The following is a 13,526-nucleotide window of genomic DNA, read 5'->3' as shown; positions in this document are numbered from 1 at the left end:
ATTTAAATTTGATGGACATCTATTTCAACTCTACTAACTATATAGCTACTTTGTAACATTCTGTACCAGGAATAATCTCTGAGGCAAGTCAGTGGCTACACAAGCAAATTGTGGAATCCTGAGAATCTTAATAACACTTGGACAATATACAAAATACAGCGAGTTCCAACAAGATCAACAGATTTATTGGTAAATCTTTTTTTATTTGACTGCATGAAATATTTGAAAATGTTTACATATTTTTGTATCAAATATTTCAGATATTTTGTCAGCATAAAATACGTATTTTTAAAATGGTTGCATGACATTCTGAGTAGGATCCTACCCCTTTTGTCAATAGACACAGAAAACCCAGCACTCCAAAAGCTTCCTATTATGACAATCTGGACTGTTTTTAATACCTGTTTACCCATTACAGCATCACATTTGGAGTTCTATATTTTCTGTGATTATAAAATGGGAATTTCAGACAAATTTATAGACAACAAATGTACAGATTCAAACATGAAAAAAGTAAACGCAGACTCTTTACACATCAGATAAGAGCAGATTTCTTACAATCACAAAGAGTATAACTTAAATATATACATTAGCTACAATATTTAACAATAAATGTCTTAAGACTTTACCTCTTTGCCTTCTGGAAAAATAGTATGTGCCAGGGCTTAAACTATATGTTCACACAACGATTTTTCAGCTCCGTTTAAAATGACGTCCGTTATTTTGAGTCTAAATTAACGGACGTCATTTAGCTGTCTGGCCTCCCCTTAGTGCAATGACTGGTGTTTGTACGGTATTTTAGTTTGGGGTTACTAGTTGGACTTTGTGAACAACTAATAAAAACGTCCGCTGTTTGCAAAAGACATCCGAAAATAATGATCATGTTCATTATTTTGATGTCCGCGGCAAAAATGTCCGTTTTCAACGTCCGTTATACATTGTGTGAATTGGACATCGGTCTTTCCATTGACTTCAATGCACTGCCATTGCAGTCAGTTAAATTGCGGCAAAAACGGATTTTAAATTTCAAAATTGGCCGCCATTTCTCTATTTTTGAAGTTGTGTGAACATAGCCTATATCTGAATAGAAAAATATATATATTTTATTGGGGGTGATCCTACAAAAAGATATGTATTAATTCACCTATTTTCACAGTTTTTTTTTTATAAAGCCATAAATATGCAGCATCTCAAAACCTTAGAGCAAAACCTGTAAGTGCATGCCACTGCACACATCACATCTTTGAAATGGCTGTCACACATGGAGGGAAATTTTTATCATAATAATATAACTCCAGGGAAATGTGGTTTAGTTGTTCATAAAAATCGATCAGGTTGCTCAGTCACGGTTACAAAGGACCAAACTAAAATACTATGCCCTGTTCTGGGCAGTGCCTCTTTTTTACTTGCACCCTTTTTGTTTCATTTTAACTACTATCTCTTACATTACCCTCTGTGGCAGACTGGATACATTGCTGCATTCCTGATTTATAAAGTGTCATGTTGTACTGCTAAAATAGGATAATATTTTGGCACATCAGTGTAAATGAGGACTTACTAGTACATTGCTGTGGAATTGCTCCCTTACTCCCTCCTTACTTACTCGTAATTTTTTCTTTTTTTTTTTGCAGAAATCAATAGTCCAGGCGATTTTAAGAAACTTTGTAATTGGGTTTATTAGCCAAATATGCCATTATCTGCATTTAAAAATCCCTTTCTCAGGTCCCACCTCCCTCCTCTTTTCCATCCACTGCAAAAAATCAGGAGATTGTGACTTGTTGCATCAGACATACCCAGTCTGTTCTAGGAGGAGGAAAGAGGGAGTTAGCCGACAGCAGAAAGCTGAGAACAAAGGGATTACAGGCATGGAGCTGGGTGATAGCTGTAATCAGAGCTCAGAGAGGTCAGTGGTGTCTGTCAGAGGAGATAAAGGGCGATGTATTTGTAGATTAACTCTTTGTTGTCCTGTTTTGTTCTTTTATTTAGCTCTCTCCATAGGGGAACAATGAAGACAGTGGGGAGAGCTTCAAACTGCTTTTTCATGATAAAAATGCATTTTTTGGCTAATAAACCTAATTACAAAGTTTCTTAAAATAGCCTGTACTATTGATTTCTTGGTCCTCAAGAAGCTGTAAATGCTGATTTATAGTACACTGTTGATTGGTAAGCATAAAAATTCACTCTTCTGCACTATATACATATAATTTCTTTGAGTCTACATTTAAAGGAGTATTCTGGTGCTGTAGAAAAAAAATAATAGTGCTGAAGCCCTGGAGAAATACTAAAAAAAAAAGGTCGAAACAATACTTTCCTACTTTCGGTGCCCCTCTGTCCTGTTGCAGCTCAGGTTGTCTTCTTCTGGTTCCCAGCGGATTGGCTTTTCAACCTGCATTAAAGGTGACCTCACCAATTAGCCAATCACTGTCTGAGACAGGACATCGCTGTGGCCAGTAATCAGCAGAGCAGGATGGTCCTGCCCTGAATTCTAGTCTTGAAAGCAGCTTGAAGTGACAAAGGGGCAAGGACCAGAAAAGTAGAGCTGCAGCAGGACTAGTTGGGGACCAGGGGTAAATAGGTATAGTTTTTTTTTTTTTTTTTATAGCTTATGAGAACCCAGAATGATATGATTTTTTTTTACAGCACTGTAATACGCCTTTAACTAAAATATAACTAAAATGCACAGATTTTCATTGTATGACAATGCTTTATAATATACTTTAGTATGTTTCTTGATGGTACTAACCATAAATTACATTTCTTCGTAGTAGCAATTGATGTGAATATTAAAGTTATGTCCAATAATCTACAAAGACAGGCCTAGATTTACTAAGGCTGTAGCTTTGGCTATAAATGCACCAAAACTGCATATACAAAACAGCAACAGCAATTTGGTAAGGGGATATGGTTTATTGGCATTGGAGATAAGCGCCATGCACTAAAACTGGCCTAAACTTACAACACACACAGTCTACAGATGGACCAGATTTATTAGTCAGCCTAAGTCCCCATGATAAATCTGGTACAGATGAAGACTGTCCCTCTAAGGGTACCTTTACACAGATAGATTTATCTGACAGATTTTTGAAGCCAAAGCCAGGAATTCATTTATGACCTGTTCTCTGTTTAGTCTATTCCTGGCTTTGGCTTCAAAATCTTGTAAAGACTTATTCGCCTTTATTGTTTTTCAACTTTGGGAATTTAAGTGCCTTTTCTCTACTAATCAAATCTTTTTAAATCTAGGGGGAGCTTTTGAACTATCTGCATAGTCTTTATACTTTGAACTTAAGAGTGTGTAGGGATCTCCTACCACCAACTTTACACAACAAGCCAGTACAGAATTGTGGACTTTACATGGTGTTTTCAAGTTGACATTTACTTTGTTTTTATCTAATTTAATGGATTTAGTTGCGGTATTTTCTATGACATTATTCCATCTATGCCTTTTATTCTTGTGCTTGGCTTTTTCATAAAGGAGGAATGAGTAGTTCAACAATGATTAGACCATATTCTCATTGCAGATTCACACTTTTGTCTTTTGGTTGGCACTGAATTCTTCAAAATGAATTCCCCGTGATGTTGTGATTTTCATTACTGCCCCATTTGCAGTTTCATCTTCTATCAGTCTGACCATTCCTTCTGCGATAAGTGATGGACTGTACAAAAGAATAAAAAAAAGTATATAAAATAACCAGATGATGAAGATGATGCCAGGTAAACAAAACTTTAAGGCTATGTTCACACAACGTAAGAGACTGGCCGTAAGAGACTGGCTTTTCACGGAATGGCCGGTCTCTAAAAAGATCATCCCAGATGATCTTTAGGGCCGCAGAGTTCTGATGCGGGGGCATCAGTGCGCATCCGCATCAGAACTCTCCATAGTGAGCACTGACAGGGTTTCCTGCGGCCGCTATTCACTAATTAGTGGCCGCAGAAAACTGACATGTCAGTTTTCTACAGGGCTGCGAGGGATCCCGGCCGGAGTGTATATTAAGTGTATACACTCCGGCCGGATTTCCCTCAGAAGGCAGCACAACCTGAGTTACGTGGGAATCCCCTTTAAAGAGCTGATCAGTATATATAATATTGATAGATTATCTTGACAATAGGCCAAAATATTATAGGCTGGCTTACTTCCTTACATGTGGTAAAACAGAAAAAACTGTAGCACTCAGAAACCTAACCTTTTAACTACACACTTATTCTCTTACTTAGGAGCCTCCTAAGTGTGAGAATAAGCATGGAGTTAAAAGTTCTGGAAATGGAAAAGTGTATTTCTACAATGTGTTTAAACCCACATCTGTGGTTTTTATGTCTTTTCCTCACTGTATTAGGTTTCTGAGCGCTACTGTTTTTTCTGTTAAACTTTGGCTGGGTTCACACTACGTATATTTCAGTCAGTATTGTGGTCCTTATATTGCAACCAAAACCAGGAGTGGATTAAAAACACAGAAAGGATTTGTTCACACAATGTTGAAAGTGAGTGGATGGCCGCCATATAACGGTAAATAACTGCCATTATTTCAATATAACAGCCATTGTTTTAAAATAACAGCAAATATTTGCCATTAAATGGCGGCCATCCACTCAATTTCAACATTGTGTGGACAGATCCTTTGTGTTTTTAATCCACTCCTGGTTTTGGTTGCAATATGAGGACCACAATACTGACTGAAATATACGTAGTGTGAACCCAGCCTTACCCCATAACATTACCAGTGTGGATCTCTACCCCGGGTATTTGTCTGAGTGCCCTCTGTTTATGGATGTTCTTCTGGAATGGGAACCAATACAAGCTATACTAACACTATTGTGGATCTAGGTGGAGTGGATAGGGAGTGATTTCCATACCCACATACAAACATCGATTACATACACTGGATAAGTGCTGTCCCCTGCCTTTGTTTGTACTCCCTTACATGGAAGGCCTTAGTACATACTTTGTTGGTATATCAGTAGGGGCTGTCCTGTGTTACCAACACTGCTTGTTAGAACTAAAGACTGGAAGAAAGGCCAACTTGTGTGCAATTAGCCTTCTAACACTTTAGCTTAAATTCATGGTCAGTCCATTATACTGTGACCTCTAAAAAGAGACATGCAGAGAAGTGGTGCTTTCCTGGCAATGTAGCTACTCTGTTCTAGAACATTGGTAAGACACAAATTAGATTTTCATGGTATATTCTAACAATATTGCCTCCATGTTTGTGCTAAAAAACCACTTTAATTAGACAAGAGTCGTTTCTGTGGTGATGGGGCCCTCAATGATGCTGAAAATGAACAAGTCCCAGATGACCATGCATAGTATGTGTTTCTGCTCTTCCATGAAATTAATGGTAGATATGAAACCACAATACTGGTATTACTTGCATTTGGTAACAATGTATTCTTAGTTACCGCTACAACTTATTAGGCATTATATTTTGAAATATAAATCATTATTTAATTTTGGATTAAAAATTATTAAGTATATGCGGATCATTGTATTCCTACTTAAAGAGAACCTGTCACCATGAAAATACTATCTTAAGCTATTGGCATTATGTTATAGAGCAGAATGAGCTGAGCAGATTGATATATAACTTTATTGGAAAAAATTCAGTACAACTTGCATTTTATTGATTGAAATCTCTAAAGTCCAGTCCATTCAGTGACACCGCCCACCGGACTCCTTATCACAGAATGAGCAGGGATTTCATTTAACAAGTTAAAAGTTATACTGAATCTGTTCCCACAAAGATATATATCAATGCTCAGTTCTTTCTGCTCTATAACATAATGGTGATAGATTAGATTGAAATGTCTTAGTGATGGATTTCCTTTAAGTTGGACATATATTCATGAGTAACTAAAGTGCACTATTGGTGGTGGTGATGGTGTCCATCTTCAATCCAGTACACTCTAAAAACATTTGACATTGTCAACAAAATGATTTTTATGCCTGATATCGATATATATAAGGAGGCAAAACACTATACAGGGTGTGTATATACTTTGCCGGATACTCCCTAAGGCAACGACTCAAGAATTAAAGATAGTATTCTTTACTACACACATAATTGAAGGAAGGATGAGATAAAGTAAGATAAAGTATAACACACAAACCTTGCATGCAAATGGAAATTTTGAATGAAAAAAATGTTAAGAAAAATACACTATATCATTGTAACATTTAATTGTCTGCTCTTTCCCCCACTGTGTGAACTTTATATGCAGAGCAAAATAAACAGAACTGTGATCATTCTTCAGGTTCTAAAATAGACTTCTCCTGAAGTTTATAACCAACTACAAATCAAGTATGAAAAAAGGCCCAAGGGAGGAAACAGCAATTGTTACATGTGCCAAATAATGTTAAACAATATTCACTATTGCTGTTCGAAGCCTGCCAAGTATACAATAAACAATGATTAATACAATGTACAGCTAGAGAACCATGCGGATACTAGGGATAAACAACATGTGCAGGCTAATATCCTTATTGTGAGAAATATGCCCAGTATTCCAAGTTGAGTGTTTAGTGCTCTTGTGCTGTGCTGTGATCTATATAATATAATGATATATAAGTATTTTAAGAATTTTGTATTTTAATTAAATTTATGCCTTATTTTCAAATGATCATAGTTTATAAATGACAAGTGTGGCAAAATGTAGCATGGATAATTAAAGGTATTGTCACATAAAAAGGGATATCTGCAGGTCTGGCTTCTCTAACCTCTATTGATCTGCTGCCATCACCAAAGGAAGCTGCAGCCAATCATATAACATCTCTATAGCTGCAGTGGTAATCAAACATTTAAATAAAATTGTCATGGACCAAGAACTGGATCAGTGTCTCCTACATCACTCACCAAGACTTCTCTGCCAAAGTCAAAGGGTGGTGATCTGACGTACAAACACGTGTTCACTTTTTATGTTCACTAATTCGAATGAATGGCTGACAACAAAAGGAATGGAATGAGCAAATAGTAAGGAAGTAGTTCTTATTGGGCTATGCAGGGGATGCTAAAAGAGAGACCCACTTCTGTGATGTCTGTATACTCTAAGGGCCAGTTCACACCGAGCATGATCGTCGGAATTCCGTGGCGGAGAATCCCGCCGTGCTCTGTGTGCTGCTGTAAGTGAATGGAGAGGGCGTGCGCTCGTCCGCTGCGGCCGCTCTCTGCTCAAAGAACTAACATGTTAGTTCTTTGAGCGGAGAGGAGAGGGAGCAGATGAGTGCGTGCCCTCTCCACTCACTTACAGCAGCACACTGAGCACCACAGGATTTTGGCGATCTTGCTCAGTGTGAACTGGCCCTAATAGGGCATATGGGCAGGAGTCATCCTTAGGTGGTGTCAGCTTATTCCTCTTAGAACAAAATGGTCAGGCAGTGAAAATCCATCACAGAAACCCTTCTCTACTAATATCATCTGTTGGTGGAGAAGCAGAAGGCCCTCCTACACCATATACTGTCAGCCAAACCGGCTGCCAGCAGCAGAATTATCCTTCTTTAGTATCAAGTATATCAAGTATATGAGTGAATGATTTTTGGTAAATCACCATCACTAGTGCTTACAAACTTTTTTTTTTTTCAGTACCTGTTTGGTGTTGGCGCAAGGATTCCCATGGCACAGTCCTTTTTGTCAAAACGTCACCAGGCCCCTGCGATCTGGACCATTTTCTGCTTTAGCACCTGCCCGAACTGGAGCAGGCCCGTCGACCCCTGGTATGAAGATAACCCCATCCCTGCTTGATTCTAATGGATCTGCTTCACTGGTCGATGTGTGGGGTGGGTCGATGCGCCGATGCTCGAGCACAAAATAGCACTGAGTGCGGGTACCCCTTGGCTTGACAAAGGGAGAATTGGCCCTTGAAACATCGCGTATCTTTGGCTGAACAAACATACTGTATGTCGCCTTGGCTTGACAAAGGAGGTGTTGGCTCTTGAAACGTCGCATATCTTTTATGGACTTGATTGATTTCAACTCCTTACCGTGAACTGCATTCAAAGGGCTACGAGCTGAACTAGGACTTGGTTAATGAATATGCCACTACGATCCACTGGGTGAAATGTTTTCAATCTTTCCATTATAAACATGCATATGTTTTGAAAAGAAATTAAGTTTTAAGCAGTTAAAATATATTGTTGTGGAGTGTGTTCTTTGGTGATGTTTGGACTGTGATCTAGGCCGGGGAAGCGGCCTGAGTGAACACACGTGCAAACCCTTTTTGTAGTTTATAGGATCCTGTTCGTATTGCTATTGAGCCAACCAATAAGTAATGACAGTGAAATTCTTTAGGAAAGATATATTATGCACAATTACTTAACAGATGTTAATACTTACTCAAGAACACCAAACAATTTCATCATGTCCTTTATGTTATCTTTGTATTGGAAATATTCTCCCATATTTTCTTCTTTGTCAATGGATTCTAGGAGTGGTGTGTCTACAAATGCAGGGCACACAGTGTTCACCCTCACGCCATAGTTTCCAATAGATGCCAGCGCCTGTATAAAGAAATGAGATATGTTTAAAATGAAAAATGTATAACTTACAGAAGTACATAGTGCTAAGGAGGAAAGGAAATGTTCAGACCAATATTAATGAAACAAAGAGAAAAATAATGCATGATTATGTTACAGTCAAAGTCAAAGAGAAGATGAAGAAATACAATAGATACATGAAACGACTGATATTATGAAAAAAAAACACATAGGCTAGTGTAAGGTAATATAACATTGTTCAATCATTCAGTGTTGAATAAAAAGCTATTGAAAACTTGATGTCCACTTTTAATAAATAAGGTTTCAAGAAATAATATTTTATAACATGATGACATTACAACATACTGGATTTAAGCTTTTATTTCAGGTTAATATAACTTCATATAGTATGGTGACACTAACAAATGGTCCTCTCAAATGTGGTTGGATATTGATTGATGGCCATATAGCCCAGGCCTTAGATTGGGCTTGGGTCCTGCTTGCAGCTCTATGTAAAGGTCAAAAGCAGCATGTTAAATCAAGTAAAACAGTGATGCAATGACAGTAAAGGGGAAAAAGCCCTCTGAAAGATTAGCTTTTGCCTAACATAAGTAAAACCCAGAAAGGCGTTGTTGTTTGTCATGTGTAGAACACCTCCATATAAACAGCTTATAATGCAGAGTTTTGGGGTCTCGTTGCTTTGTTGAAGTTTTGTTGCTTTACTATCATGCTTTAATGAAATATAACTCAGGGGGTGCCTATAGCAGCCTGAAATATAATAGTTTTAGACACAAAGTCTAAAAGTCATAGGGAGATTTATCAAACTGGTTTAAAGTAGAATTGTCTTAGTTGCCCCTAGCAACCAATCAGATTCCACCTTTCATTTTTCAAAGAATCTGTGAGGAATGAAAAGTGGAATCTGATTGGTTGCTAGGGGCAACTAAGACAACTCTACTTTACACCAGTTTGATAAATCTACCCCATAGTATATTGACCGTAGACTTACTAGCAAAAATTTATCAAAAACTATCTTATGAAGTCAAATGTCTTCCTGGTTGCCAAAGGCTAGTGGTATTGTTTGACTTGCGTTATAAGGGACATGTTTTTTTTTTTCTTTGCAATACTTCAAGAAAAAGCAAGTGTTTTTAAACCCTTAACATGTACGTGTTTATCTACAATGGCTCTGCCGGCAAAGGACACCACACCCGTCCCTTATCATATCGCTACTGAAAATATTTACTTTTATGAAGTAAGAACTGATACTGCGTACACTCACATTCGGTCAACATGCTTACAATATTATACATGAATATTGATTTAAAGCACTACATATGGAGCCCTTCCATGTACTAAAGCCATCATCCACATAATACCAAATACCAAAATACAATGTATTAATACTACCACGGTACACAGGATCATATAATAGCAAAAAATATTACCTTAGGCTAGGTTCACACAACATTTTTTTTTAAATAAAGAACGGACGCTGATTGCAATGGCCTCAGCGTCCGTTCTTTACTGCAGTGCCAGCATTGCATTGCACGCCCGTTCTAAAGAATAGAATAATTAGAATAATGTGCCTGTCAATTATTTCCAAGCGCTGTTCACTGAACAGCGTCTGGAAACATCAGCTGTTCACACAATGCAATGTGCAGTGGCGGCTGTACATTGCATTGAGGTGAATGGCTAATTGATTTGCGGGAACACCCAACACCCTGCAAATCAATTGTGAAATAAGAACGTTCCTGCAGCCGATACAGAGGTACAGCCCGGCGGCAGTTGCTGTACAACAGACATTGTTAAACGTGTGAACATGGCCATAAAATGTAAAGAAATAATGCAGCTACATAGCTCCCAAAGTACATAGCTCCCAAAGGCATGCCATTTTCTGGTTAAGTGTTAAGTGACCTTTGACTGATGTGGACCAGTGGGCCGTGCTGCCTCTGCTGTAAATGGTATACCAGAAAAAGAAAATGGTATACCAGAAAATTATTAATTTGATAATCCACTTTGCTTCTTAGTTAAGCTAGGTTTACACAAAAGCAGACATTCCTAGGTGAAGCTCAATGTAAAGTTTTCTATATTGTGCTGAGTGTATCATTGACAAGGTTATTATAATCAGTAACAGAATATCAGGTAGGTCATCTTTTGTGATTGGCTGAAAACAAACAGAAGACACTTTTAGATGTGGAGTACAAAGGTTATAAAAGTAGCTGCCAAGATCATTCACAAGTATGCATGCAAATGTTTCCGGAATATTTTAGAATTGGAGTTATGTGAGATAAAGAAGTTCACTTCAGGCAGGCATTTTTTCTGGACTTCCTGTCACCAATCATGTGGGAGAAAACTGCAGTCAGCTTTTTACCAGCCTAAAATTGAACTTTGTATAGTACAACAAAGCTGGAGTTAGAACATACCAGAATGTACTTCTTATGTTAAAGAGAACCTATTATTAGAGATGACAATACTCAATCGAGTAGGTATTTGATCGAATATTGCACTACTCCGATCGAAAACTGGAATCTTAACGAACTTATAGAATTAAACTATTACAGGGAATGATATTACTGCCTGGGGACCCCTAATACCGATACCTGTGATAGTGGTTTAATACTGCTTCCCTGCTTTCTCAGTTGCATTCCAGAGGTGTTTGCATTATTTTGTGAAGGTGTCATTATGGACTTGGTGACCTCCAAGTGGTCAAATTTAGGTTTCCAAGAAACAAGCATTTTTTCGCTTTGACTTTAATAGGGTTTAATATTCGATCGAATAGTCGAGCATCGCGGGTCTATTCAAATCTAATTTCGAGCTTTTAAATATTTTACTACTCACTCATCTCTACCTATTATCACTTTCATGCTTTTTAAATCACAAGTCATTTAGGCAGTCCAAGGTGGCTTCTCCCTGATTGCACATCAGTCCTCTGTCGGCAGTTTATGTCTGAAAGAAACACACAGGTATAGTTAAATCTCCTAGCTCAAATTTGTTAGACTCGTGGTCTGGGGAAAACCATCTGTGTAGGGACCAACAGTTTTTTTTCTCCTTGGTTCAATTCCTCTGATGGAAATTAAATATAAATATAATATTGTATTGTATAATTTATAAAAGTGCAAAGACTTCCCAATCAGGTCTAAATAAATTTTAAAATAAGAATATATATATATATATATATATATATATATATATATATATATATATATATATATAATCATTTTCACCAGGGAAATTGAACCAAGGAAAAAAACTATCGTTAGTCTGTACACAATTGATTTGCCCCCTAGACCAACTCTAACACATTTTGGCTTATAGATTTAACTGAGTGTTTCTTTCAGACAGAGGACTGATCTCAAATCAGGGACACTGGCTGACAGCTGAGCAAGCAGTAGGCTGGGAAGCAAAAAATATTCATGAAGAAAAGGGAGGAGAAAGCAGTGGTGAGGTGTGCCAGAGTGTAGCACAAACACTGAGCCACAACTTCTCTTTGACTCTTCATTACAGTACATTGTACATAATAAACTCCACAGACAAATTACCAAAAGGTACCATGCTCACTAGGGGACAGCCAGCTACAGCACACTGTCAGCACCTTAAGGCCTGGGTGCTGATAGATTCCCTTTAAAGATTTATGGTAAATCCCCATTTATGCCTGGTAAATATGTATATATTGTAATGTTGTATACAAAAATAAATAAATAATGTGTAATCATAAAACTGTGTTTTTCCTGAGGTTTCCTGCTATTTTACTGTGAATATAGGCAAAATTGTGCTATTTTACTGCTAATGCGCAACTTGCTGCAAAATAATGGTAGAAGTGCAACAAAAAAATCCATGTTTGATAACAGCATGCTGCTACAAACTCACTGTGCAATAGTGTGCAGTGAAATGAAATATTCTGCAATATCTTTGGGCACTGAACTGGCAAGAGTGCAGTGGGAAGTGAGCCGACAGGGTGGAAGGACTGTAATGAAAAGCTGATGCAAAGCAATGTATCCTGGGACTTATAGTACTGAGCAACTGCTCAACCAGGAAGTACAACCACAAAATACAGAAGAACTAAGACTTTCAACGCAAATGGATTTTTGGTAATTTCAAAACCATCAAACAGGTAAGCAATACTACATGCTTCAGTAGTCTATTTTTTTTTTTTATCCCATGCCAGAGTTTTATTGTTGTTTTCTATTTATGTTGATACACTTTCTAAAGAAAAAGTTTTGGAAATGACTAAGTAACATTCTACTGATTCCACTGTATACAGAATTGCATACGAACATTTACAAATGGCAAATAAGGTAATTAAAAATATTACGGTCTCTTTGTAGGTGTGCAGGAAATTATCCAAACCACAAGTGGTTTCCACATGGCTTTTATTACCAGGATTCATTATAAACAGCAGCGAGACTGCTATTGTCTTTCTGTCAGGATGTGACTGTGTATAAACATCAAGACACTAATTTGTAAGGAATTGATCCTTGCTGTGAGCTGTACCTTGTTTCTAGAGCTAATAACTTTCTCTGGTTTTAAACACAGTAATCATTTACTTGTACTGTGAAAGTTCCATTTTATTTGGCACAAAGCTATCAAACATGGAACAAATTGTTCTCGGTGTCGACTCTGTTTTCTCAGTGGATGACAATGATTACATAACCGACATTAAAACACACAGATAAAGCCAGAGAGAATTATTATTACTATCTGTACTATACAGATGTTATTTTAGCCTGTGATCCAAGAATCATAAGGGTTCCCCTCATCATTAAAGAAGTACTCCGGCGCCCCCCCCAAAAAAAAAAACAAAAAAAAAAAACCTAGACATACACAGAAAATATACTTACCATTCCTCTTCGCTGTCTTCCACAGCAGTGAATAGGAGAGAAAGCCTTTTTATTGGCTGGAGCGCATCACATGGCTTCATGTGATGTGCTCCAGCCAATGAAAAGGCTGCCGATGCGCATGTGCACCAGCAGCCTTTTCTCTATCATTCACTACTGTGGAAGACAGCGAAGAAGGAGATCAGGCCTGCCCTCTGCTGTGACGGCATCGACCCAAGATGGCGCCCGGGAGAAGA

At 37.7% G+C, this 13,526-nt stretch overlaps 1 protein-coding gene and 1 long non-coding RNA gene across 3 annotated transcripts in view; one reads left to right on the top strand and one right to left on the bottom strand.

Moving 5' to 3' along the window:
* The window catches only part of LOC138797524 (uncharacterized), a 73,165-nt gene extending 65,074 nt beyond the window's left edge, over nt 1–8,091 (top strand). For both annotated transcript variants that reach the window (XR_011363946.1, XR_011363947.1), the window contains exon 3: nt 7,569–8,091. This is a non-coding gene — a long non-coding RNA (uncharacterized lncRNA). The remainder of the gene's footprint in view (nt 1–7,568) is intronic.
* HPGD (15-hydroxyprostaglandin dehydrogenase) overlaps nt 183–13,526 on the bottom strand; it is a 48,285-nt gene continuing 34,941 nt past the window's right edge. Inside the window, exons 6-7 of the mRNA XM_069977802.1 lie at nt 8,319–8,482; nt 183–3,653 (exon numbers count right to left, since the gene is read on the bottom strand). Coding sequence (XP_069833903.1) covers nt 3,521–3,653; nt 8,319–8,482 — 297 coding nt within the window. The 3' untranslated portion in view covers nt 183–3,520. The remainder of the gene's footprint in view (nt 3,654–8,318; nt 8,483–13,526) is intronic.

This window comes from Dendropsophus ebraccatus, chromosome 7 (genome assembly GCF_027789765.1).
Source record: "Dendropsophus ebraccatus isolate aDenEbr1 chromosome 7, aDenEbr1.pat, whole genome shotgun sequence".
Lineage (NCBI taxonomy): Eukaryota > Metazoa > Chordata > Amphibia > Anura > Hylidae > Dendropsophus > Dendropsophus ebraccatus.
This window is presented reverse-complemented; position numbering and strand designations above follow the sequence as displayed.